Consider the following 26113-nt stretch of genomic DNA (forward strand, 5'->3'; position numbering starts at 1 on the left):
AAAGCCCTTGTTCAAGCTCTCACAAGCCTGTGGCTAGTCTACATTTGAGAATGAAGAAGACCCGGCTGTCTTCATACAAAGATAAGCATTTTTAATCTAACAAGGGCTTATAGGGGATAACTTAACACTTGCCAAGCACTGGGCTTATACGCTGAACTACTTCTTGGTTTGTACAGATTCAAAGACACCACAAAAACATCTAAGTGGGAAGTCATACCTAATGTCCCTAAAGAAACAGAGATTTTACAGAGTGAAGGAACACCAGATACAAATGCAGTACAAGGTATCTTTCTTACCTGTCACTACTCTAGGAAACTCAGTACCAAAGACCACAGGGAAGTCCAGTTTAGGAGTGATACATACCCAAATTCCACAGCAGCATCACAGATTTAACAGCAACACCCAACTACAGCAATGAAGACAAAACCTGAAGTCTTCCAAACAATTCAGATTCAGAGAATAAATTTCTTTAGCAAGTGAGGGCCTTGGGGGCAGGGGATTATTCCCCAAATGCCACTGATGGGTTTCCTCTGTGGAACAGCTATTCTGTGCTGCCATGGACACACAAGAGTGGCACATGACACCAGGGCAGAATAAATCCTGTGTTCTGCCAGCACTGGGAGCAGCTCATTTTTACTACTACCTTTAGTGGGTATTTTTCCCAGTAAAAACACAACAGTGATTTTAAGGCTACAAGCGTAAACTGGAACTAATTCATTACCCACAGGTAAACTGGAATTAATTCATTAGAAAGAGTCCAAACTACCCTGCCAGGAGAAAGCACTTTATGTCCAGAAAGCACTTGTACGTGCAGACACAATGGTAATCAAAACTCTTTTTCACAGAATACAATTCACTACAATTCTACTCGAAGGGTCCAAATGAGTTTCCATCAAAAGCTATTTCTTTCAGATTTTTTTGACAAAAAGCTTTTATAAAACCAGTTTTAGAGCTGATATTTGCTTTTGCCATGATGCTCAAAAAATGTGTCTTAGCTAGTCAGTTGGTATCTCAAGATATGTTTCAATCATAACAAACCATACTCATCATTTTCTTCCATCCTACAATCATATATTTGGACCCAGATAATTTTTCAGTAAAAATTAATTTTTATTCCACATTAATACAGTATTTATTGAAACCAAGATGACATTTAGGTTCTTAAAGTTTTATCACAGTAGATGAAGAATGAAAATGATTGGAAATTCTCCTGCTTTTAAACACAGAAATGGCTGTCTCAGCGTAGCCCCAGCTAAAAGATATTAAAACCAACCCAAACAAACCTGAAAAAGCTACAAAAACCACCCAAGCCAACAAACCATAAACTCAAAGAATTTTTAAAAACCCCTGAGACTGACTCTTTTCCAAGCAAGGATCATGTTTGAAAAACATCAACCCAACTACAAGACTTCCAAAACTGCAAGGTTTTAACAGGACAGAGGACTCCCATGGCAACTTTAGGATAGCTGGTATTTCTAGTTCACTGCTGTACCTCTTGTTTAGAAATCAGCATCAGTAGCCCAGAAAGAGAACAGATATTGTGTATCCTGGGTATATGCTTCAATTCCAATCTCATTATACCAACTACTGAGAAAAAAAGGAAAAGTACCTTACTCTCTATGACATGATTTGACAAGAGAAGACAAGAGCTCCAAATGGCAAATGAACTGGCATAAGACTGACAAGCATCAACAATTAGAAATGAAAAGCCTTGTACTTAGTCATAGTTCAGTTTGACGTCCAAGTTTGCTTTTATTTTTATTTATTTAAACATTTAAACGTGAAGGTTTGACTCCAGGATGGCTCTAACCATACAAATATCTTGCTCTAACCAAGCAAATTAACACACTCAGGCACTTTTACAATGTTTTCTTATTCCAGATTCACGGGCTTTTATGTTTTATGGACAAATTGGAAAAAAGTATTATAAACGGAAAGAAGCAAGACAAAAATTAACAAGTCTAGTAGTAACAATCTTAAAGATACACACACATAAAATCCAAAACCCCTGCAACAAACCAAAAAGCCAAAACAAAAAAAATTAAACAAAACCCACTGTTTTATTTATGAGTAGTAGCTGCAGTACGAGTAATAGTCAAGCTCATATGCTAAGAAGACACAAAGCAGGATCTAGTTCCCTAATGAATTTTCACATGGTTTAAAACACAAGGATATTCTAATAACTTGTCTTACCGAAACCAGCCAAGTCCAATACTGCAACTGCTCGAGGCACAATACTCAGTTAACTCTGCACAAATTTAATTTGTGGGGCAGCTGCAGAATCCAGCACTGCTAGTTTGGCAGATCTGAGACAACTTCTACAATGCAGGAAAAGCCTGAACTGCTGCTTTTACTGATGCTGAGAAAATATCAGCCCTGAATAAAAATGTACTCCACCCTTGTTAAAGGCAACAAATTGATTTGAGCTCAACTCTTGGCTTCCACTACATTTCTGCCTAAATAAACTTCAATTTGACACACTTAGTTGGTCACCAATGAAAAGCCTAAGGCTACAAGTTGCTGCATGAGGCCATTTTCCCTTGGACACATCTGTCCTATTTTCTAAACTGAAGTGGAGCTTCAGAAAGTTTCTGATGCTCAAAACTATTCACAGGGCCACACAAACAGGCAACTGTATATGCAGACTTCAGAAGCAGAGCTTTGCTAGGAAAACAATCCACAAACAGCAGCATGTCACTGTTCTCAATTAAAGACACATTTTATTATAAGTGAATAGTGAGTTTTTTTCCCTTTAGAAGAATCCTTGGAGAGGTACTCAATACAATTATGTAATGCTTACAACAGGCTACTTTTCCTGGCTAAACAAGGACATTCCTTCAGAAAAATAAAACCATGCATTTTAAATTAAGACAGTAATGACAGAATAACAGAAATCAGCAGAATATATTTTTACCAGCATTATCTTCTGTAGTTTCAGAAGAAGGGAGAAAGACTAACAGACATTAGGTAGCAGAAACATTTTTTTCTCATTCAAGACTTAATACAAATTTCTCTCCATAGCACTCCAACAATAACAATGACCAGATCTTTTCTGATGTTTTGCTGCTAGACTTTCCTCCTTCTGGCGTGTCAAATGTATCAGCTATGTTGAAATCAAGCCCTTAATTCTTTCTAGAGCATCTTTAAGCCAGAATTGTTACAGCTCTGTCCACACTATTTTTCCCTTCATCCACTCCCTCATCACTTTTTAAGCACTCCATTTCTTTCATATTTGTTTTTCATTTTTTTCTTGCTTTTGCCTTTTATTCCAAACACTCAGCAGTCTCAATATCTTGATTAGCAACAGACATATTGGATCTGCAGAGCCCTCCTACTCATAGCAAAGAGCGTGCACAGCAAGCTCACTACACTGGATGACTTCAAGAGCAGACTTCTGGCACCTTCAGGGATCTGCTTGGTGGAGTACCATGGGATAAAGCCCTGGAGGGAAGAGGTGCCCAAGAAACTTAGTTAAGGATCACCTCCTCCAAGTGCAGGAGCAATGCATCCCAACAAAGAAGCTGTCAGGCAAAACCACCGGGAGGCCTGCATGGATGTACAAGGAGCTCCTGGACAAACTCATGCAAAAAAAGGAAGCCTATAGAGGGTGCAAGCAAGGACTGGTAGCCTAGGAGGAATACAGAAATATCGTCCGAGCTGCCAGGGATTGGGTTAGTAAAGGTAAAGCCCTCAAAGAATTAAAACTGGTCAGAGATGTCAAGGGCAACAAGAAAAGTTTCTATAGGTATACCAGTGACAAAAGGAAGACTAGGGACAACATGAGCCCTCTCTAGAAGAGATGGGAGACCTGGTTACCCCAAACATGTGAAGGCTGAGGTACTTGATGTTTTTCCCTCAGTCTTCAGTGGCAAGTTCTCCACCTGTGTCCCAGAATGCAAAGATGGGGATTGGGAAAAAGAACTGGCCACAGAAGATCAGGTTCAGGGTCATCTAAGGAACCTGGAGGTGCAAAAGTTCACAGGACCTGAGGAAACTGGCAGAAGTGGTTAAGCTACTATCCATTGTATTTGAGAACTGTGGCAGTCCAGTGAAGTTCCCACCAAACTCAAAAGGGAAAATAAACCCTTCATTTTCAAAAAGAAAAAAAAAAAGTAGACACAAGGCCAGTCTCACCTTAATGCCTTAGCAAGATCATGGTGCAGATCCTCCTGGAAACTGTGAGAAGGCACATGGAAAATAAGGACATGATGTGTAAGAGCTAACATAACTTCACTAAAGTCAAACCATTCCTGGCAAATTTGTTGGCTCTCTACAATGGAGTTAAAATGTTGGTAAGTAATGGAAGAGCAACTGACATCAGGTACCTGGACTTATGCAAAACATTTGACACTATCTGGTTATGCCCTTGTTTCTACATCAGAGAGACGTGGATTTGTCAGATCTCAAGATATCACTCAGTGGATAAACAGCTGGCTGCATGGTTGCACTCAAACAGTTGTGGTCAACAGCTTGATATGCAAGGGGAGACCAGTGACAACTGGAGCTCCTTACGGGTCAGTACTGGGTCGGTGACATGGATAGTGGGATGGAGAGCACCCTCAGCATGTCTGCCCACTACACCAAGCTCTGTGGTGGGATTGATTTGCTGGGGGGAAGGAATGGTATCCACAGGGACCCTTACGTGCCTGGGAAGTGGGCCCACGTGAATGTCATGAAGTTCAACAAGGCCAAGAACAGGTCCTGCACCTGGGCTGGGACAAACCTGGGTACCAATGCACGGTTAGTAGAGAACAGATTGAGAGCAGCCCTGAGGAGAAAGATTTGGAGGTGTTGGTTGATGAGAAGCTCAGTGTGACTCAGCAATGTGCACTTGCAGCCCAGAAAGTCAAACACATCCTGAACCGCATCCAAAGCAGCAGGGCCAGCAGGACGAGGGAGGGGATTCTGCCCCTCTGCTCTGGTGAGACCCCACATTGGGTGCTGCATCCAGCTCTGGGAACCCCAAGATAAGGAGGACATAGACCTGCAGCAGTGAGTCCAGAGACAGGTCATGAACTGATCAGAGAGACAGAGAATCTCTCTCATGAGAGAATGCTGATAGTGCTGGGGCTGTTCAGCCTGGAGAAGAGAAGGCTCTGGGAAGATCTTACTGCAGCCTTCCAGTCCCTAAGGAGGCCTGAAAGAGAGCTGGAGAGGGACTTTTTACAAGGCCATGTAGTGACTTGATAAGGGGCTTCAAACTGAAAGAATGCAGGTTTAGATTAGATATAAAGCAGAAATTCTTCACTATGAGAATGGTGAGGCCCTGGAACAGGTTACCCAGAAGCTGTGGATGCCTCATCCCTGTAAGTGTTCAAGATCAGGCTGGATGGGACTTTCAACAATCTGGTTTTGTGGAAGGTGTCCCTGTCCATGGCTGGTCCAACCTAAGCCATTCTCTGATTCTATATTTGCACCTTCACCAATTCTTGCTGCTTCTCTTATCTTCACACCTTGTTGCCCAAAAAGGTCTAAAGGAACAACTTCAGCATTTAAATTCTATCAAAACTTATGGGGGTTTTGCACAGATGGTTTCCAAATTTATTTTCAAGGCAAGAAACTAATCTTAATCTACAAATCTAAAATAACCATGTAGATCTCTTGAGCAGCAAAAGTACATAATAAAAGTTACTAAAAAATGTACTGCTGGAAAGCTGTAATCCTACATTTTGAAGGGGTGTAAATCTGTTGATGAAAATAGTAAGGAAAAAAGTCATCTTTGGGGGATGAGTAAGAAAAAATAATGAATTAATGATAATTAAATCTTACACTATTTTATTGAATTTGCAGAAGCCTAGTTTGAATATTGGAGAAAGAACATACTGCTCCTGTGTTAAACACAGATTCAGGACCTCTGAATTTCCCACATCAACCCAGTAAAATGTTTAGTGCTACCTACCTGAATCATCAGCTAATCTGCTGATTCTCTCCAACACAGCAATACAATCTCTCTCATCATCACTGACTTCCTTCAAAGTGTCCAGCAAACTTCGAGCCACCATTTGCCTAGTTTACAAGAAAGATTAAAAATCAGCATTATTTGTGTCCAGAAATACAGATAAATCAAGAAGTTGTGCAATCATACAAGTTTCTTACACCAAATAGAATTTTATATATACTCACTTTAAAGTCAGTAAATTTAGTTAGCCCTGCTTTGGGAATTCTTATTTCTGATACCTGGCATAATCCTTAAGAATTGTAAACCTTAAATATAACATTAAAAGTATCCCTTTCATTTACAAGGATAAGAGAAACCAGCCACCAAGACCAGAAATAGAAATCATCTGCTAAGCAGGCAAACAGGAGCTGAATGTTAGGAAGTCAGAATCAGCCTTCTATCCTCATTTATGAAGTCCCTAACTTGTTCCATACAAAGCAAAGCAACACTAGTATTGTTAAAACGTTTTTAAACAGAACTCTGAATTTATTTCACAAAAGCATGAACACTCAAGCTGAAGATTTTCATACCAATGGTGACAATTAAAGTCAAACTTCATTTGTATGCCATGGGTATACACTGTGAGCAGTGGGTATATCCTGTGAAAATAACATGTACTACCCAACCCATGTGTACCTGAGACATACATTAAGCAATGTAGAAACATGAAGAAAATATTAAATAAGTCATAATCAACTCAGTTACTACTTTGAATGAACAAGAAAATTTTCTATGCAATAATTTACGAGTGATGAGATATAGCCAGATTTGGGATTTTGTCCTCCAAGGTTCTGTCACAGCCTATATGACAAAGTCATACCCATCAGGTACCCAGATAGCCCTAAATGCAGCTGGGAACGTGTGGCAATCAATCTGTCTCTTCATAAACAGCCTGCAATGGCATAACTCCTTTCTCACTCTATTGGATAACATGGGTTACATGTCAGTTCAGAGCGCCAGCTGAATTATCCCTAGATAATGGAATGGGAATGGGCCAAGGAACAGCATCCAAGACACTGGTAGGTCTGGTAATGCCCTGGAGCAACTCAACAAAATGCTGAAGTAGCAAGTGTCAAGTGCCAGGTATTTCCAGAACTGAAGGACAGAAACACTCCTAGGATGCAGCCCAGGTAGAAGCACTGTTGACAAACAGCAGTGCTGTAGACAAGGGCAGAGGCATACCTAAACTTTATTACATTCACTACAAGCAGTGAACGTGAACAGTGGTCAACAACTGGTAAGAAAACAGACAGTTACATTCCTAGTGCACAAAAGAAACTCAAGAACTTCACAATTCCACTCAGAGAAAGGCAGGAGGTTTCCATGAATTTCCAAAGCTAAGCACACATTTTCTCCCACTGAAAATCAGTAATTTAAATACTTCACATTGCCCACTTGCAGAACTATCTTAAACTAAGCTGTTTTGACATACAGATGTATAAAATCTTCTAAAATAACAAACTGAAGAAACCACTGGCTTTAAAAAAATTTCCTCTCCCTCTTTTCAACTTGACAGAAGCACATCTCTCAGCAGAGATCCTGATAAACAGTTAAAATTCAGCCATCAAAACCCTAAGGGAGGGAAACAGACTGCATGACACACTAACCTAGAAGCAGAGTTGACTTGGTCTTTTAAAGGGCTGGATACCTCTGAAAAGAGAAGAGGAACAAATGAAGCAAATTCATAAACTAGCCTGTGTGGACACGTGTCTCCTACATATTAGATGTATTGGAAAGTGAGAGACAAGTCAACTAACCCACTGAGTCTCAGCAAGTAAGGAACCACAGTAAACAGCACTACAACCCATCTCATAAACAGCTCAAAATTCCATCTGACTCCTGGGGACTATGGAATGGCTCTCTACTATGCTGGGAATTTTGGAAAGACTCATCTATCTCCTCATAGAGCCGGACTCTAGTGGCTGAATCTCAGTGTCTTCACTAGTTCCTATGGGTTGGACATGTGGCTATGCAGAAGGCCATAAACCTGCTGAAGATGAGGAGATGAAAACAGAAATCCTAACCTAAGATCTTCTAACCTAGAAGTAGACTAGTAGACCTGAACTATCTACTAAACCTATTCAACTTATTCTGTGCACTAAATGTAGGATGGTTCCCTCCTGCATCCAGATGGTATTTCCCTCTTTCAGCTTGTAAAGAAATCAATGGATCTACTTTCACAACAAGTAGATTCTGGTAAAAAGCAAAATAGCAAAGGGCTATTACCAGAGCAAGCTAAACTCACTTCAACAAACCTAACTGGGTAAGCAGCCAGTAATCACAGAGTAAATGCAAAAATCACTCCATCCATTCATCACTATCCATCACTCTATCCATCATTCTATCACTCCATCCATATTTCTGGGAGCTGATGGCCACTCATGTTCTCCAAACATTACAGGCTGTCATCTAGTTCTGCCAAGGTGTGCTTGGTCTGTGACTGCCACCTCAGCAGCAACACAACTATTTATCCACTACAGTTTACACACCAAAGAAAGGCCAGAGGTCAAAGGCTGCAATGCAGCATGCAGTACAAGCACTTCCATTACTATGTGCAGAAGTGGGGGATATTTAGCAAAATTCAAAATTTCATGAGCCTGTCCAACATTAGGAAAGCTGATAGGATATCTTGTAGGTACACTTAACTGCAATTAGCAGCAGGACAAAATGGGAATAGATTACAAACACCCTGCCTTTATGCCCACATGCAGGTGACAGGTATTTTGAAGACTGTACACACAAACATAATATAGGATGTGAGAATATTCTGAGAAAAACTATAAGTATCTTTGCTTTGCTTATTCAAACTCCTTTGAAAATCATTAGCCCTTTAATAAATTTCTACTTTAGAATTTAAATTACTTCGTCTGCACAAGGAGCACATTTAGCTAATAAGCATATGTTTAAAAAACTGAAACAAAACCAGAGAAAAATAAAAGGAAAAAAGATATCTTTTTCTTTGCCCATTTTTTCAGAACTTGTAAATCAAAATTTCACAGAATCACAGAATATGCTGAGTTGGAAACACTCTGTCAGGATCATTAGGTCCAACTCTCAGCCCTGCACAAGACATACCAAAGAGTCATAGCACATGCCTGAGAGCACCACTGATATTTTGTGTTTAAATTAATATTGGCAGTAGTAACTGAGCTTGGCAGTGTTTTCCCCAAACAAGCTCAGAGAATACTCAGAATCAACTCTCAATTTCAAAATCAATATCTTTGTACCCTTAAGAAGAAGGCTAAACATGTAGAGGTACATTCAAGCATTGTTGAAGTAATTATGACTTTTTTAGAGCTTTGGGAAAGTTCTGTCCTTTGTTAGTTTGGCTTAAATCATTTTAACATACACTTAAAAGGTAGAAATTCTCAAGCTATATTTTATTTGGTATGCACAGACCTGCAAATCTATGTGCAAAAAGCCCCTGTTTTGAGATTTGTTTCATTTTTTACTACCTTTTAATTTTTGACATACACCAGGATCAGAAACACTGAGACAAAAACAGAGTAAATTTAGAGACCAGGAGAAATAACCTAATTTATACTAAAATGATGAGAATGTCCCTGTCAGAACAAGGTCAATATAGTTTCACCTGCATGTCTTCAGCATGAGTTTAGCACTTCCTTACTGTCAGTACTCAAACACCCAAAAAGGAAACTACAATGGGCTAGGCTGCAGAGACAGAATGGAAGAGGAAAAATGACTGCAGCTGTGGACAATCAAATTCTCTATTAACTTTAATCTGATCATACCTAAATAAAAATAAGGCAAGGCAGTCTCAACACCCCAGAAAACTGTCTTAGAGAGGTTTTTCATATGCATTACAGCAGGGACCCTGTAACTACAGCATTCCTCTGTTTCAGTGGGGGTACTTCATGCATGCAAGTCCCAATTTTGAAATACACAGTTAAATGAAGTTCCCCTGAAAGTGTTACTTTTAAGCTGTGCGTACACACACATGCCTAATCCCTCTTTGAGATCCAGTATATCCTCACTTACCGCTGTTCTACGAGTATTTTAAGTTTGTTGCCAAAAAACCTTTTCCAAAGGACATCAGGTATTCTCCCAAGGCAAAAGCAAAGACATACTTCAAAACACAAAAATGCCTGGCAAGAGGATAGCTTCCAATTATCTACATCGATATGCAGAGACAGTCTTGATAGCCAAGACTGACTTTATTCATGAATGAGAGTCTCCTGCCAAGATGTGCTTTGGTCTGAAGAGAAAAAGCAATAATTCCTCACAGGCTTATGAAAATGAAGGATCTGTGTTTAGGAACTGCCTCACTATTCAAATAGATTTATTGGTGAGTGCTCTACACTTTTGAGCCTCCTTTAATGAGGAATGGAAGCAAGTTCATGGCAATAAAGATTGGAAAAACCCACAAGGCATTTTAACACAAAAACGGAAAAAGAGACAAAAGCTACGCTCTAAATTGCACCAGCAACTAACAACTGGTTTGTAAAGCAAGTGGCAAAAGGGAATCATCATCCTTGCATGTATATACACACACCAGTGCCACCAGACACAAGACAACCCTGTGTTTTAGGGTGACAGCTTTGGCTTTCTGCTCAACATCTACACTTGCTGCAATGTGATGTTGGACTATAAAGGCATATGCTAGAGATGCTTCTCAAATCTGGTCTGGAGGCTGCCTCTTCAATAATCACACCACAGCCAGACTCCCACTTGCCTTATTCTACAGATACAACAGGGGGCATGTATTGTAATATTTGTCAGGTTTCCCTCCATTCTCACAGACTAAGGCAACATCTGTGGTGCTCACGAGCAACACCTAAACCAGTAAAAATGTAAACCATAACACACCCAAAGTTGTCACAAAGCAACTCTCTCCACCACTTTAACCAGCTGTTAAACCCTCTCTCTCTTTCAGTTAATCCCATCAAAAATCTTACATATGTAAACAAAGACATTCCTACTTCCCAGCCAAATCTCCTGAAATTTTTTAGGACACCAACACTGATCCATTTCCATCTCAGAACAAGTGGCTAAAAAATCATGAGTGCTCAAGGAATCCACTTAAAGGAGACTAGACTTTTGCAGCAGTTGTTAAAAATCCCTTCACTTTAATCATTCAATACCATCACAGACTGCAAATAAGCTGCACAGGTACATGATTAACCAGACAGAAAAGGATAATAAAACCAAATGCAAAGAGGAAATAATACCTAAAGTGAAATTCAAAGATAAAAAATTGCCATACTAAAAGAAAATTCATCCAGTTGAAGGGGAAAAAATATCTTACTCTAATTTACCCAGATTCAATGATTATGCTTCAAGAGTCTGGAATGTGTAATATGAAGCTTCCACAGAAATGCAGGTTCCAGGTCACAAAAACAACTGAAACATTACCTTAATCATAGTATTTTAAAGCTTTTAAACTACCCATTAGTAACTGGATGTGCTGATACCATACTAAGACATAGGAATAAACAAATGTAATTTAATTAATCTTTTTCCTATTAAATGCTCCAGGTCCTCTGCTTAGCAGAAATCCCCTCTATTATTCTGAGACTGACTAATACTGAATCATCATAAACTGACTGCAGTAGTCACTATCATTTATTGTGATCTAAGTGCTACTCACAATTATACCACTAATAATTATAATTTGCTATTTCCTACATTTTCTTATGCTACATAATGCAATACACCTACAAAGAGAGCTAGGATTAAAAAACATGTTTGTACCAGCAAGAATAATCCAAACAAGCAAACACAGGGAAAAAAAAAAAAAGATCAGGAAAAACTACAGTTACTCCAACCACCTTCCCCTGCAGGAAAGCACAGGATGCATAAAAGTTGGACAGAGCAATTAAAAAGATTCCAGGTTTATGCATGCCCACATCCAATGGAATCCATACTGAGAAATCAGACACAGTTTTTTCTTAGGTAAGCAAGTAAAATATTAGGATCAGCATTCTTGGTTAAAATTCAAGACACAACCTGAGTTTCTGAGTTTGTTCTCCTCCCTACTGGCTTTTATTACATAATTGTCACCTGGAGCCCTGAATGGGCTTCCCTCCCTCCCCCATGAAAAGCCAAAACATGCAAAAACTCTCTCCTGGTAGTATGTGTTTCATCTTAAATTGCAAAATGCAGCAAATTTTGGATTTCAGGAAAAAACAAAATTTGAAAATTAGGTGTGTTTCAGAACTCATCTGTGCATACAGGTTTATGCAGGTTCTAACAAGAGAAACCATTCTGCAATTTTCAGCTTTGATTCACTGGTATGTTCACACACATACTGTGGAATTTTAAGTGTAGCTCACGTGACTAAAGCTAAGAACAGGGGTAAGTCCTTTGTGAACCCAGGCCATGAACAACTAAACAGAGGCTATCCTATTGAGTGTTTGATCACAGACTTTGCTTCTGCATTATTACTGTATTAATAATTCAATATTAAAGCAAACACACCTCATTCAAAGCTTACTTGAAGCCCAAACTAAACCATGTTCAAATAAAATACCAGAAAATCTCAATGTTAACATATTTTATACACTTCTGTGATCCTGTTACTGTTTAAAGGTCCAATTAAAATTAACTATGGATTTCAATTTCTCCATTCAAGTGCAGAGCATCTGAGTGCAAGGGGATGGGGTGGGATGTGTGTCTGTCTGAAGTATGCTACAATACCTGTGGCTTTTAAATGAAACAACCATCTCAGTGGCATTACAGAAATAAAAAGGGGAAAATGATGAACACAGTATTAATTGGGCAAGTTCACTTTCAATAACCAGAAAAACTCATACTATAGAGGAGGTTGATTCTGAAATAAAGTCTTTGGGTTTGTCTTGGCAGTTCATTATGTTCTCCTGACTTTTCATGAAGTATTTTCTTAAACTCACTTTCACACAGAGTTATGGATGGAGTTTACTATCACCTTACAGTCCTGTGCCAACAGGAATGTTAGCATCTGCAAAAAAACCTCAACTATGTGCTCCAATTAATTAAGAAGTTAAAGAAGTCCTTCACTACAGTTGCTTAAAAGGTGAACTAATGTTCTTCTGTTATCATTAACATTTTGCTCTCTCTAAGTAGGAGGCGCATGAGCAAACAGGAGGGGTGGAAACTGAAGAATTTCGTAAAGGTGTTGGGTTTTTTGAAACTATTTGTATCCCATGCAAATTAACCTCAGTCACATTTGAATCAGACGAATAGTTTGCATACCATTAGCCAGACAGGACATTTAAAAAGCATACCTGTTAAATATGTTCTCACTTGCAGCGTACTTGTCCAATCTTCCCAAAGGCGTCAACATTTCATCTTGTGAGACAAAGTCCAGGGCTGAAGGTATAATAATCACATCAGACTCTGAGCTGTAGTCATCCACACCAACTATCAGAGACATCAGAAATATTCCTTATAATCACAGTAGTATGACACTAAAATGATGTCTGTTGTTGGTCTGAAATACAAAAGTCTAGGCAAGGTCCTATTGACAACATATTTAGTAACTGAATCCCATTGTTCCCACCAGCTTCCCCAGCCCCTACAAAGTCTTTCCTATACAAGTGTGACTGATGATCTATAAATGCATTTTGAGTCATTTTCTCTAAGTTCCCAAGTAAGATTCATCACTAAACTTCCTGAGTATTTTTATACCTTACATTTTTCTCAAGCAAATTACTTTTATCTCACTGTGAAGTCAGCTTTTTGAAGATATGTACTCAAATCATAGCATGTAGCCCAGAGTTTATACAACATGATCTAACAGACTGAAAACACTTTGTTCTAAACCAGAAAAATCTGAATCAAGCATGTAAAAAAAAAAATCACAGCGTGTTGCTAGATCTGACTACCAAATAAAATGGACACAATTCACCTACTGTGTAATTATTAACCAGCAAATCATCAGGGAACTTTATATACAGACCCATTAACCAAAAGAGAACCAAAAAGAGGGAAGAAGTCCAGTCCTGCTCTGCAGAGCTGCTTAAGAATAAGGATTTGAATCACCACCTTTTTAGTTTCCATATGCCCTCAAAGCTGCTCTAAAACTCAGTCCCACAGCAAACACACACTTCTGGCTGCAAATGAGATCACCTGCTTGAAAGGTCACCTCCAATTGTCCTGAAAACACAACACGACAGTACACTACCCCTACTCCTCAGTCTAGCCAAATGTCTCTGAAACACCTTTTCAAAACTTGCAAAAAGAGAAGAACAAAAGACAGACCTACAAGGAAGAAAAAAGATTACTGTCCTCTTACTTTCCATACAATTACGCCGTGCTATATAAATTGCTTACCAAATAGTGTGCCATTATTTTCAACATTCAGAAAACATCAACAGCTACCACTGCCTGAACATCTTCCTTACTGTACTTCAAATGTCAAGACAAATATTGAGCTCTGAGAGAGGTATATTTTCAGACATAAACTAAGTTAACATCACCCTTTTCCCAACAAAGTAATTTTCCCACTTTCTACATAGAATATCCACAGACATCAACTGATCCCATCCTTGCACAAGAGACCAGATTTTGCAGTTGCTGATAGGACATGAAATTCTTGCCAGAAATCAAATGAAAAAGTGATAGGGAAAGACCAAGTGTATAGGAACAATCTAAGACATGGGAGAAAGGAAGAAGGTGTACTAGGAGCCAAAGGAAGTGGAAGAGCAATCTGAGAAGAGGACTCAGTGGTGTTAGATATGTCTAAGGTAGAGGACAGAATAACAAACTGCAGGGGGAGGAAGGGAAGGCTGAAAAGAAAGATCAGCTATTGCAACACAAAGGGAAAGTGTTTAGCAATTCCAGGTTTACATAACTGTTTGAACTTGTGTTTGGTTTGGGTTTGTTTGGGTTTAACTTTTGTTGTTTAGTTTGGGCTTTTTGCAAGAATCAGTTTTATTTTCACAGGAAGTGGGAGGCAAGTAAAAAGGAACTCATAAAGCAGGCTAGGACTTTATGCCACATATTAAATTAACAAGGAACATGCTACACCCTTTGACAGGCTCGTAGGCCTTTAAGTCAATCCAACAATCCAACTGAGACCAGGGATTTCTCTGTGTTTTTAGCTCTGCCATCTCACACCCAGACTATTTCAGTCAAAGGTACCTTCAGCTATCATCCAGCGCAACTGCCCAACCACCTCAGGGCTGACCAGAAGTTAAATCACTTCTCTCTCCACTTCCCATTCTCAGGAATCCACAGAAAGTGATGAAGTCACCTCTCAGCCTCCTTCTCTCCAAACTAGACAGTGAAATTAGTTCTATGACAGGGTCCTATTTTTCTATTTCAGTGTCTGTTGATCATACTGTAAATTTTAAAACATAAATTGAAGAAACTGTGTCAAAATACCAATACAAAAGTAACTATACTGATGACAATAATTATTTAGCTATCAAACTCATGAATACAAAAAACCAAAATGCTGACCATTACATGCAACACAAATTTTACTCCCTCTATTTTCTCTTCTCAACCTCAGCTTTGTTCTATGCTCCTCTTTGTACCCTCTACAGTTATTTTTCCACAATTTTTGCCTCATGAAACCAGTTAGGTCAACCCAACTGCTAAATCCACTCTATAACAAATATAAATACCAATGATAAAAATACGAGCATCTGCTTACAATTTATCTGTTTGATGTCTCCTACTAGTTCAAACAGTGAGTTGTGTGGATTTGGCTCTGCTGAGTTTATGAATTGTAAAATTAGGCTTAGCACTACATTGAGCTTGATGTGCCTCTGCTACCAAACAACATTTTATGTATTTAAATAATTCCAGCATCTCAGCTCATAGTCACAGAAGAGATTGTTCAAATGACAGCATCTTGATTAACACAACTATAATACAGGGAAGAAAAGGATGGTAAAAATAAATCAATCAACACATGAACAGTTTACAGTTCTAGTAAAGTGCTGTTAAAATTACATTACATACTCATTTGCACTTTCACAACATCCATCCAAGTGAAAAGAGACAGTCCATTCTAACAAAGAGCTCTCATTCCAACAAAGCCCCACAAGTGGATGTTTGTCTTCAACTTGCCACAAACATGAATCACCAGCATCTAACCATTCCTCATCTAAAATGCATAAAGGACATACTTTGCATTATTTAATAAACCACGTCACTTTGCTATTCCCTCCACTTACACCAAAACAGTTACCAAAAAGGCTGTGGGGCTGAATATTGACTCTTCAGCCCTACTCTGCTTTCCACTCAACTTTAAGCACTTGACTAAGTACCACAGGACCTTCTATTTCTGTACATTCAAGTACCAAAGTAGAGCTAAATTAATACATTCATCATTTATTGAGACAAACTTTGCAAGTTTCTCTTCAAAACTCTACGCAATGACTGCCAAACACAAGCAAGCATCACATAACATGATAGCCACTGCCTTTTGCTTCCATGTCTGACTCTCATTAATCCATTGTATTACAGAAGCCAAGTAATTTCTCCTCTGTGTACTTCCATTTTCCTGTCAAAAACCTTTGTTTGAGTGGTTTTTTGTAGAAGCTGGTTCAAGCTTGTCTAAATATCTTGCATCTGGACCTTACTGTACTATGTGTAAATATATATTAGCATTCCCTGCTTTAAGCTCTCCTGTTTCCCTTAAGCTCTCCTCTGTTTTACGGCAAGGATACAACAACAACTTGACCCAGTTATTAACTAACATGAACTATACAGCAATCTTGCTGAGGCAGACTAAGTGTGGAGGTGCTTAGTTAACCACTGCCAAGCTTGGCTGAGCATACAACACCACCACAGAGGTCCATTTAAAGCTCAATCCCCTATAAAACCACAGCCTCAAGGCCAATTTTCAAGGGAGTTGGTTTTTCTACTACATGTCTCATCCTCATAGGATCTTTCACAAAGGTCTCTCATACTGAATCTTTTACAGAGAGGTGCACAAAATCACATTTGAAAAAAATAACTACTATTTTTTCTTATTTAATAATGCAGGAACAATTTTCCACCATAGACTGTTCAGTAACAAGGCCTATATGTACTGGTTTTTTTCTTTGGTATTTGCAATGAGCTCCATGGCAGAAACATATTCCTCTTTGTTTTGGCATAGAAACTCAGTGACAAGAAGTGTACTTTAAAAAAATAAGCAATTTTCAATTCTGAAAGCTGAACAACAAACAGCTTTAAGGATTAAAGATTTCCAGCCAATATTAACAGTTCTCTCCTTTTATCTTATGCATCCGCAAAGAATTCTCAAGATCTACTGCAAAATCCATATGGCAGACATATCTACTAAAATGGAGTAAATTTTATTCAATTTTAGTATAAGCTACTTACTACACTCTGCATCAATTGTTATCATATGGATATTCAGGATAATACAGCACTTATACACAGGAAGCACTGAGCTCTGTTCTGCTGCTCTGTTTATTTTTCTGCTTAACTGTAAAGCAAGAACTGTAATCTTATGAGCCCAGACATTTGATATCATGACCACAAAATAAGAGCAGCAGGTTTTGTTCTAAATTACTGCCCTCCATGTTGCAAAAGAATATAGTCACCTTGGATTCAGATTTCTGCAGAACACAAGCAGTATTCTCAGCCCTTCAATGTTGTAAACACATTCATTTCTATTTAACTTTCTGTAAGAAACATTACTTTGCATCTGATGTGCTGCAAAGAGAAATTCACCTCAGCATGAGCACTAATGCTTAAACATCTGCATTTGTTCACAGCTGAACTCACTACTCTTAACCCTTTCCTACTGCACTATGTCCCAGCCCTGGTTCTGCAGTGACAACACAGACCAAAGCATCAGTGACACTATTTCAGATTCATTTGCTACCACTTATTTCCTACATTGCTTCAGTAACATTAACCAACAGCTATAGCAATGGCAATCATACAAATTTTATAAATGTGCTTTTCATGCTGAATTCTACCACCCTGCCTGCCCAATCCAGGCATCACTCAGTGGTCATCACAGAACCCACCATCAGAGTGTAGGAGCTCTTTTTTCCATGAGACACTGAAAACCTACTTTTCAGTTATCCTCCTCCTGTAGTCCGAGACTGAAAACGCAACTGAGATGCCACAAGGTGTGTGAAGGCAAAAGTCATCAAGCAGAAGTCATCACTGCAGGAGATAATCTTAGATTCCAGCCTACCTACCCTCTTAGCAGAAACAAGAACCACCCTTCTCCTCTGCGTTTCTCCCCTAAATCAACCTTCAAACCACGGTGCACTATCGGATTTGAGCCTCTTACGAATGCCAAGTTACCACACCTGTATGCACAGACTTTGTTTGAACTCCAGGCTTGGCGGGACTGGGTTTGGGGGTGGGGCACAAGGAGTAGAGAGGCAGGAGCAAGGAAGAAAACAGGAAAGGTGGAAATGCAAAGCAGCTCAGATGCAATTATCACATTAGCCCCTGTGTAGCACTTTGATAGCAGAGCTCGCTAACACCTCAGCACAGACAGAGCCAACTCTTTAAAATAAAGCTTCAGTACAGGTTTGAGGGACTAAGGACAGGGAGCACTTAGCAGATGAAAGACACAGGAATCAAAACACAGCCACTGTTTACACACAGAACTGATGCAAGCATGGCACAGCAAATTTCAAAGACCCAGTAGCCTAAATGTAACAGGCCATGAGAATATTTTCATTTAGCAAAGGCCTTCATAAAAAGATAGCTGTCAAGCTGCCACAGGAATTGCATTTCTCATCATGCATCTGAGGAAACAAGGGGCAATACAAAATTCTTTAAGCAAGGAGAAGAGGTGCAGCTACACACAAGTTTGTTTCTTTCAGGCATATGCAAGCAGCATTGAAAATCCTGATTTGCTCTGAAAAAAAAGGAATAGTTCTATCTCATATTTGCACAACAGCTGAATGTACTTTCTACTGGTTAACAGTTTGACCTGCAACAAACACTGCTCCAGAGGAAACTGAAACAAAGAGAAGGACATCCAGCTACCAGTTAAAACAATCAACAGTTTATATTCTGTCTGCCTATTTCCTGTAGGGAGCCTGTCACGCCCATCACCAAGGCACTCAAGTTCCCTGCTAAGTCCCTGTCTTCTACCCCTTCCAAACAACTGCACGCACTCAAGAATTGTAGAATGAGGTTGGAGTGAAGCAAAAGCCAGCTACTGCAATTAGCTCTTGAGTAAGTTCCTCTAAGGTACTTTCTTCTCCTCTACAAGGTCATTACTGTCAAAGAAAGGTATCCCTTTTCTCTCTGGAGAGCACTGCTACTCACAGGATTTTTAACTGACCTCTTGATTGACTGAGAATTTTGTAGCACTGTAGCACCATCTTCAACCAGCATGTTCTCTTTGGTCCTACCACAACAGGACACGTGCATTCACTGTGCTTGGCATCATGCTCAAATTCTGCCACACAACTGGGTATCTGCTACACACAAAACCACCAAGTTCAAACTATACATTGGACTAACTAGAAGGAAGAGAGATATAAAGCAAGCAGCTGAAGCTCAAACACTCCTAAGACTTGTGCTTGATGTGACACCATGAGTTATGATACATCAGCTACCAAGTGTTATTCCACTCTCCAGTGACTTCAGCAGCATCATCACAGTAACTAAAATACACTTACTTAGGCTAAACACTGCAGAGAAGGCAAGCTCTACAACTACAGCATCCATAAGCTATAAAACATGGCTTTGCAACATGAATCCCTTTCAGCTTTCTAACTGCACGTTTCCTCTCTCCACTTAAATCGCAGCCCATGTTCTTGAGATGCTGCTTGACACCTTTCAAAACTCTTGGTGGGATAAACCTCTCTTTATTCCGGGTGTAGAGAGAAATTCTTGCTGCAGCTCTCCACACTCTTCCTGTCTGTGCTCAGTATGAAGTATAAAACTGGTCTGTGGAAGAAGGCTGAGCACTACAGAATGCAGTGGATTCGCTCTTAGAAAAAGTAACAACAGTCATGGGTGTTCACTGCAATGCAATTTAATGTTTGCATTACTTGCACAACCAAGCATCCCTACAGACTAATCAAGCTGTTCCTCCTGTAAGCTAGAGAGGAAGGAAAAGGTAGTCTCTCCTCCATTCAAATATTTGGGAACTGTTCAGGCACTATGGAAACAACACCAAAAAAATTCCCTAAGCAGATCTGTTTATCAGAGAAAAATGTTTCAACAGTCTGGAATATCACTCATATACCATGTCCATTTTATACACTAATCTATTTAGCTTTTCCAGAAACTGTACAGAGAATAACACATATTATAGTACTATTTGCTTCTCTATTTCCCTTACCTTAGAAACAGTAAGAAAACCCCACCAAACCAGTGTCTCAACTGTCAGTGCAGTTGCAAGCACACACCCTTCACAAACATATTCTGACACTTTTTCAACCTATCCCGCAGGGTTTTAACACCCTACTGCCACAAAGAACTGCAGCATCCCTCTCAAACCAAGAAACAGCCACATTAGTTTCTCTTACACAACAACTTGTAAAGCAGACAGAGGAGCCCTGATATTCTGGGAACCTTTAGGGGCAGCTGTCCCTGCCTTGCTCTTCCGAAGAGGGAACTGTTCCCCCAGCTCTCAAAGCAGCTATCCTTTCATCCAGCTCTGCTCACGTTATAACTCTTGCAATGAAAACTTCCTGCCCACACAGAGGGAAAGTCTTAACAAAAAAAGGCACACACAGGAAAGAAAAGCATTTTATCTTCAACACGCTGCAGACTGCCACCTCCGCAATAGGTCAGCAGTCAGAAATAACTGCAAGCACCAACATTTCACTATCTTAAGCCCAAGATTTTGAACATTTCCAGCTCCTTTGTGACTCTTTCGCTCCCTGTTTTTGAGCTGCAAGTGGGAGAGAAAGGAAGCCCAAAGCCCTAGAAGATAAATCATAAGGGGAAAAATTAAAAAAAAAAAAAAAAGAAGCAAGCTGGCAACCTTAATTGAGGATCCCTGCCAGAGATGGGATAATAAAAGGTGGCTGCTGAAAAGCACATTCCCACCTCCGAAGTGATGCTAGTGGCCTTGGAAAGCTGAAAGCCTAGAAAATTACTTCTCCTTCAATCCTCTGCTAGGTGTAATGGAGAAAAAATGTGCAGCTGCATGAGGAAGGTTCATTAGCCTACATCAAATCAAGCACAATCCTTTCCTCACATCATCTTCCTTTCTCTGGGATCCTAAGTGGTTGCTGGAGAAAGAGAGACTAACCATTACCCATCTGAGACCACGAATGCCAGAATTCCATGGGGACACAGCCATCCACCTGAGTCTCCCAGTTTCTCTGAGGGTCAATCATCACATTAAAAGACAAAGAAATGAAGTGAAGTGTTGGGAGAATTAAACCCCGAAACAACAGATTTAACACGTGTGCTTCATTAGCATTAGGGAACGGTTACTGGATTCCCAAAGGAGCAGAAGCTCACTCACACTGGAGAACCGATTCCAATCACTACAGAAAGTCTGCCATTCATTTCTGTTATTACTTTTTGCAATGCTGAAATGCCAACCCCATAACTCAAACTATCTCAGCACTCTTTGACCAGAGCTCAGACTCTGATGAGACCGAAACGTCAGTACTGCAACTGGGCATTTGAACGTCATGTTGGAAATTTAGCTATACTCAAAGCTGGCATTAAGTCTAAGAAGTGACACAATGTGCAGCCTATACAAAACAACTACTAGCATAACAAAATCTGCTAATTCTTATTCCGTGCTGAAGGAACAAAGAAACCACAGTGCAAAAGCTTCTGATATTGCTATGTACAGCTGTGGGAAAGGGAAGGTGAATTTTAACATACTGAATGCATGTTATGCCAGCATAATTCACTGCCAGAGAACAAAAACTACAACATAGCATCAAGCTGTGACTGTGATTTGACACCACAAGGAAATACGGATTGATTTTATAAAAACAAAACAACAACAAAGAAAAAACAACATTTTTTTACTTAAACTATCATTAAAAAAGGTTTTAAAAATTAAATCTAAATCAGCTTCCATTTGGAAAGAGACTTGTGCCCTATTCAAAGTCTAAGAGAATAATTTAATTAAAAGCATTCAACCAACACAAGCTCACTGCTAATGCCAGATGATTTGCCCATCACCTGGAAAAAGAACACAGCATCAATGATAAAACAGCTTTTGACATCTGCAGATGTGCAAAGAGAATTTTCTTCAGCTCAGCTAAATAAGTGTTTCACTCACTGAGAAGCCTGCTGGGAAGAGAGGCTAGGAAGACCTGTCTTCCCTTTTTAATCAATGGAAAAGAACTCAATAATAAAAATAGAGCTATTTTGAATCATCACTACTCTGTTTTTAGTTTTTAGAACTGTTTCATCCACTAGTAAAATCCAAACAGTAACATTAGATTTGCCAACTGCAAAAAACTGCCTTTAAATCTATCATACCATTAAACACACTTGTGTTAAAGAAAACAAGTTTACACATAGGTGCGTGTATTTATATACGTAAAAACTCATTTAACAGTTCTAAACTAGAACTGTCTGAACAACGCGTAGATATTAAAACTTCATTTTCTGCGTTTTTAGTTAAAACATCTGGAACCTAAGTGCACAGAAAAAGGAAATTCACCATTGTCAGCACCATTGGCAAAAGCTAAAGTTTCAAAATCTGAGTAAGCTACATAACCACCAAAGCATGCTCATATACTTACAACTACCAGAAGTCCTGATGCTGCATGCAGCTGTCAGTTATCACTAACAAAGACTTCTTCCAAAAACAAATGTAAAACAATATTAAAACCAGTTATCAGATCGATTTTTTTCCCTCTCCTGATTTAAAGCACAATTAGAATGAGTTGAATGAAGCAATCCCCTTTCCAAATCTGAATTCTAATTGCAGATGGTTCTATTTTTTAGAGCACACATCCTGCACACATCAGTGGTCAGACTGAAAGGTGTCAGCATCATGGTATGTTGCATTTCATCTATCTGTACTGATCAGTTCAGCCTTCAGAAACTGCCAGGGGAGGGGGGAACGAACACAAACTGTCTGGCAAGAGTCATAAAGAACACGTTTGTTTTTGACAAGCCCACATTTGCTTTTCAACCATTTTTGTTGCCAATTTTCTTTTCTATTCTGTACTTATCTTAGACAGTTAATACTATTCTATTTTGATTTTGTATGTGTTTGTATGCACAAAACAAAAGGTATGAATGAAAGCTAGATTTCCCCTGCCTTTTTGTATCCTGTGCAAGATTTCAGACAGAAGAGCAAGGAAGCCAATAATCCAAATAGTGGGATGGAGATTCTTCTTCAGGCTTCCACTTTGAGTTTTGTAATTTTTACCCTACTGTCTTTAGAGTGAGGTGCCTTCATTTTTCTTTAATGGATAATATCACACAAGGATTCTTCTTAGGTTTATCTTCACATAAATGAAATGCAATTTTATGTTCCTTATTTGAGGGGATTAGAGTCAATTATCATCTTTCATGATAAGAACTCAAATCTAGGAATTAATTTTTCTTTTATAGCCTTCTGTACATTCAGCCAGGGTACGCACACTGTCTTGGTTTTGGGTTATTTTTTTCCCTTTTGTTTCAAACAAACAAACAAGGAAAAGCCACTGGCTAAGGAATTCTGTAAGAACCAGAATTTCTTCAATCATTATCGCAGCCTTTGCCATCAGGAGCTGTATCCTCAGAAGTGACATATCAGCTAAAATCAAAATGCTGAAATGCCATTTGCAAGCTGTGTAACTACTTAAAGCAATCACCTGTTTAATGTACCAGGTGTAAAGTATGCATTCACCTCAAGAAAAAAAAAATCAGAGCTTTCCAGTGGTTACCAAGCAACCAAGAGCAGAAAAATAACATGAAGCTTTCAAAATAGAAATGCAAACCAAAGCTGAAATTAATTATTTAAAAGTCAATCCAGCCAGTTTATCAACCACTCTCTGAAAGCCTTTCTTATAAAAGCTCTTGTTTAATCTCTGACCTCCTAAACAAATCAACAAAAGGTTGTTTTTTTTAACAGATGCCTTCCACAGCATATATTCTGAAGGTCTCCACTACTCCAACAGCAGATTTACTGTTCTCTGTTGAAATCTAGGAATGTTTCATTAACCTAAATATTTATCAGGTTTTCTTCAGAAAAAAGGTAAGCTTTGTTTCACAAGCAGCTATTAAAACAGTACTCCAAAGACAAAATATTTTACTGTTCTATATTTCAGGTTAATTAGCATCCAACAAGTTGGCATAACAAATGAGAAGAACAAATTGTACAGTTGTACAAGTTGTTGATTAAACTCCAACTTTTCATATAACACTTGACTCTGGAGACCTTAAAAGACAAAGATCATAAAACAGCTGTTCTTCACTCTGCCTGTCTAAAAGATGCACAGATGCTTGGTTCACTACTCTCAGCAGGAACTGTGCATGGTTGTTTGCTCAGCTCCAGGACTTTCTCCTATTTCTTTAGAACATGACCAACCAAAGGTATCTCTTAAGTCACCTTAACGATTCCTTCATAAGGACAAAACACTGAATCACATTGGAAATTCTCATCACCAAAAGGAAAAAACCCAAAACAAACAATACAACAACAACAATGTTCATGATTCAGGCTCAAACCTAGGCACACTGATGAGCTACAGATGAAAACCTAATCTAGTGAAATGTCCTGAGCCATATGCACAGAGACTCAGCTTCGGATGTCCAATCCAGACTTTGACACATGCATCCAGTCTTAAACACTCCTGATTTCTCCAGCACACCATCACAGACGTCTTCCTATTGCTTCATATCAGATCAGCTGAAGGCCCAAAAAATGTACTGAAAACATAGTTCACTTTTCAAATAAGCCAGTCAATCAATCATACTATTTTACATTTATCCAATTCCTCCTCCAAAATTATACGGCCAGGACTACAGATATGCTTGCAAGTATTTCTCTCTTATTTGTCCTTAAATATAGCTTAGTACACTTAATAGCAAGAATGCAGCTGGCAGAATCACACAGGCATAAAAGCTGCCAGCACTTCCAGTTTTATCACTATTGCATTCTACTACTTCAGTAATGCACTTCTAAACCAGTGTCTAACTCTGCTACTTGAAAGAGCTGCAAACATTTGAAATATGTACAATAGAGGGATACTGTAGGGTGGGGTTCAGGCAGGAGCTGCAACTTTCTGTCTTATTTTTTTGTCTGTTTCATACGTGCAACCAATCTGTTGGAAACACTTTCATAATTGTGTAAAACGTGTTGTATATGGGTACAAAAGACAGTTATTTCAAATAATACTGCTCAAGAAACAGTACTTTTGACTAGATATGTACAGTCTCCTTGATCTGTATTATTCTTTGGCTCACAGACACCACCCAAGAACAAAATCAAGCACAATTTAAAACCATAAAAGCCACTGTGTGACTGAACTACACCCAGACAGCACATATTGATTCATATAGAGTCCTGGTTTTTTTTCTCTTAAAATACCATGTATAAGTATTGAGACATTTGCTTTTATCTAGTTCCATCAAAACCTCAGTAATTTTTAATGAGGTTTCAAATCTTTATATTTCTATGGCTTCTGCCTTCAGGATGCTCTCACCCAGACTGAGTCATATCTCCAAGCACATATTTTTTTTTTCATTTCAGAAGTCCATAACATTAAGACCAGCACCAGGAATCCACAGCTTCAGTCACCCCTCCAATGACTACAAATAATTTCAATTCCTGTCTTACAGTCAGGAATTAAAACCACAATCTAAGTGGAAACTTAAGAATGCACGTTATTTTTTTGTTAAGTGTGTCCCTTCTGAAAAAGTCCTCTGTAATCACAGAGAGTTTTCAAACACCGACTTATCATGCTGAATTAAAAAAATAAAAAACCCTGAGGGAAAGGCTCCCTCTTTGTGCGAGGCAAAGCACAATAGGAGCCTTCTAAATGTCAGCTGACAAAAGTGAAAAAGATGTATCAGTTAAATCCTGAAAAGTTCAAATAGCTCTCCTCTAAAAATGTAAGCCACAAGACACAAGGGTTTTTCTCCTGCCCTCCAGCCCTGGAGAGGGGATGCCCTGCAGACTGCACCGCAGACAATCAGGCAGCAATCAGGGGGTCTGCACACCCACAGCAGGCGCCTGCCTCTACCTCCATTTTCACTTTCCACCCAAAATTCACCCTCCTCTGCTTCCAAGAAGCTCCCTCAGTATCGACACGATCAACAGACACCTTCTCATGTGAGTAACATCTTAGTCTGCCATGCTAAGGCTTCTCAGCT

General features: G+C 39.1%; 1 protein-coding gene across 8 annotated transcripts in view; it reads right to left on the minus strand.

Moving 5' to 3' along the window:
* The window catches only part of PPP4R1 (protein phosphatase 4 regulatory subunit 1), a 64964-nt gene that overhangs the window by 36390 nt on the left and 2461 nt on the right, over positions 1 to 26113 (minus strand). For 3 of the 8 annotated variants that reach the window (XM_063396588.1, XM_063396580.1, XM_063396615.1), the window contains 2 exons: positions 13162 to 13246; positions 5900 to 6006 (listed from right to left, as the gene is read on the minus strand). In XM_063396588.1, the coding sequence (XP_063252658.1) occupies positions 5900 to 6006; positions 13162 to 13246 (192 nt within the window). Of the gene's footprint in view, positions 1 to 5899; positions 6007 to 13161; positions 13298 to 15019; positions 15048 to 26113 lie in introns of those variants that run through there. The other 5 variants (XM_063396572.1, XM_063396562.1, XM_063396596.1 and 2 more) reach the window with 3 other exon arrangements.

The sequence above is a fragment of the Prinia subflava genome, chromosome 1 (genome assembly GCF_021018805.1).
Source record: "Prinia subflava isolate CZ2003 ecotype Zambia chromosome 1, Cam_Psub_1.2, whole genome shotgun sequence".
Taxonomy (NCBI): domain Eukaryota; kingdom Metazoa; phylum Chordata; class Aves; order Passeriformes; family Cisticolidae; genus Prinia; species Prinia subflava.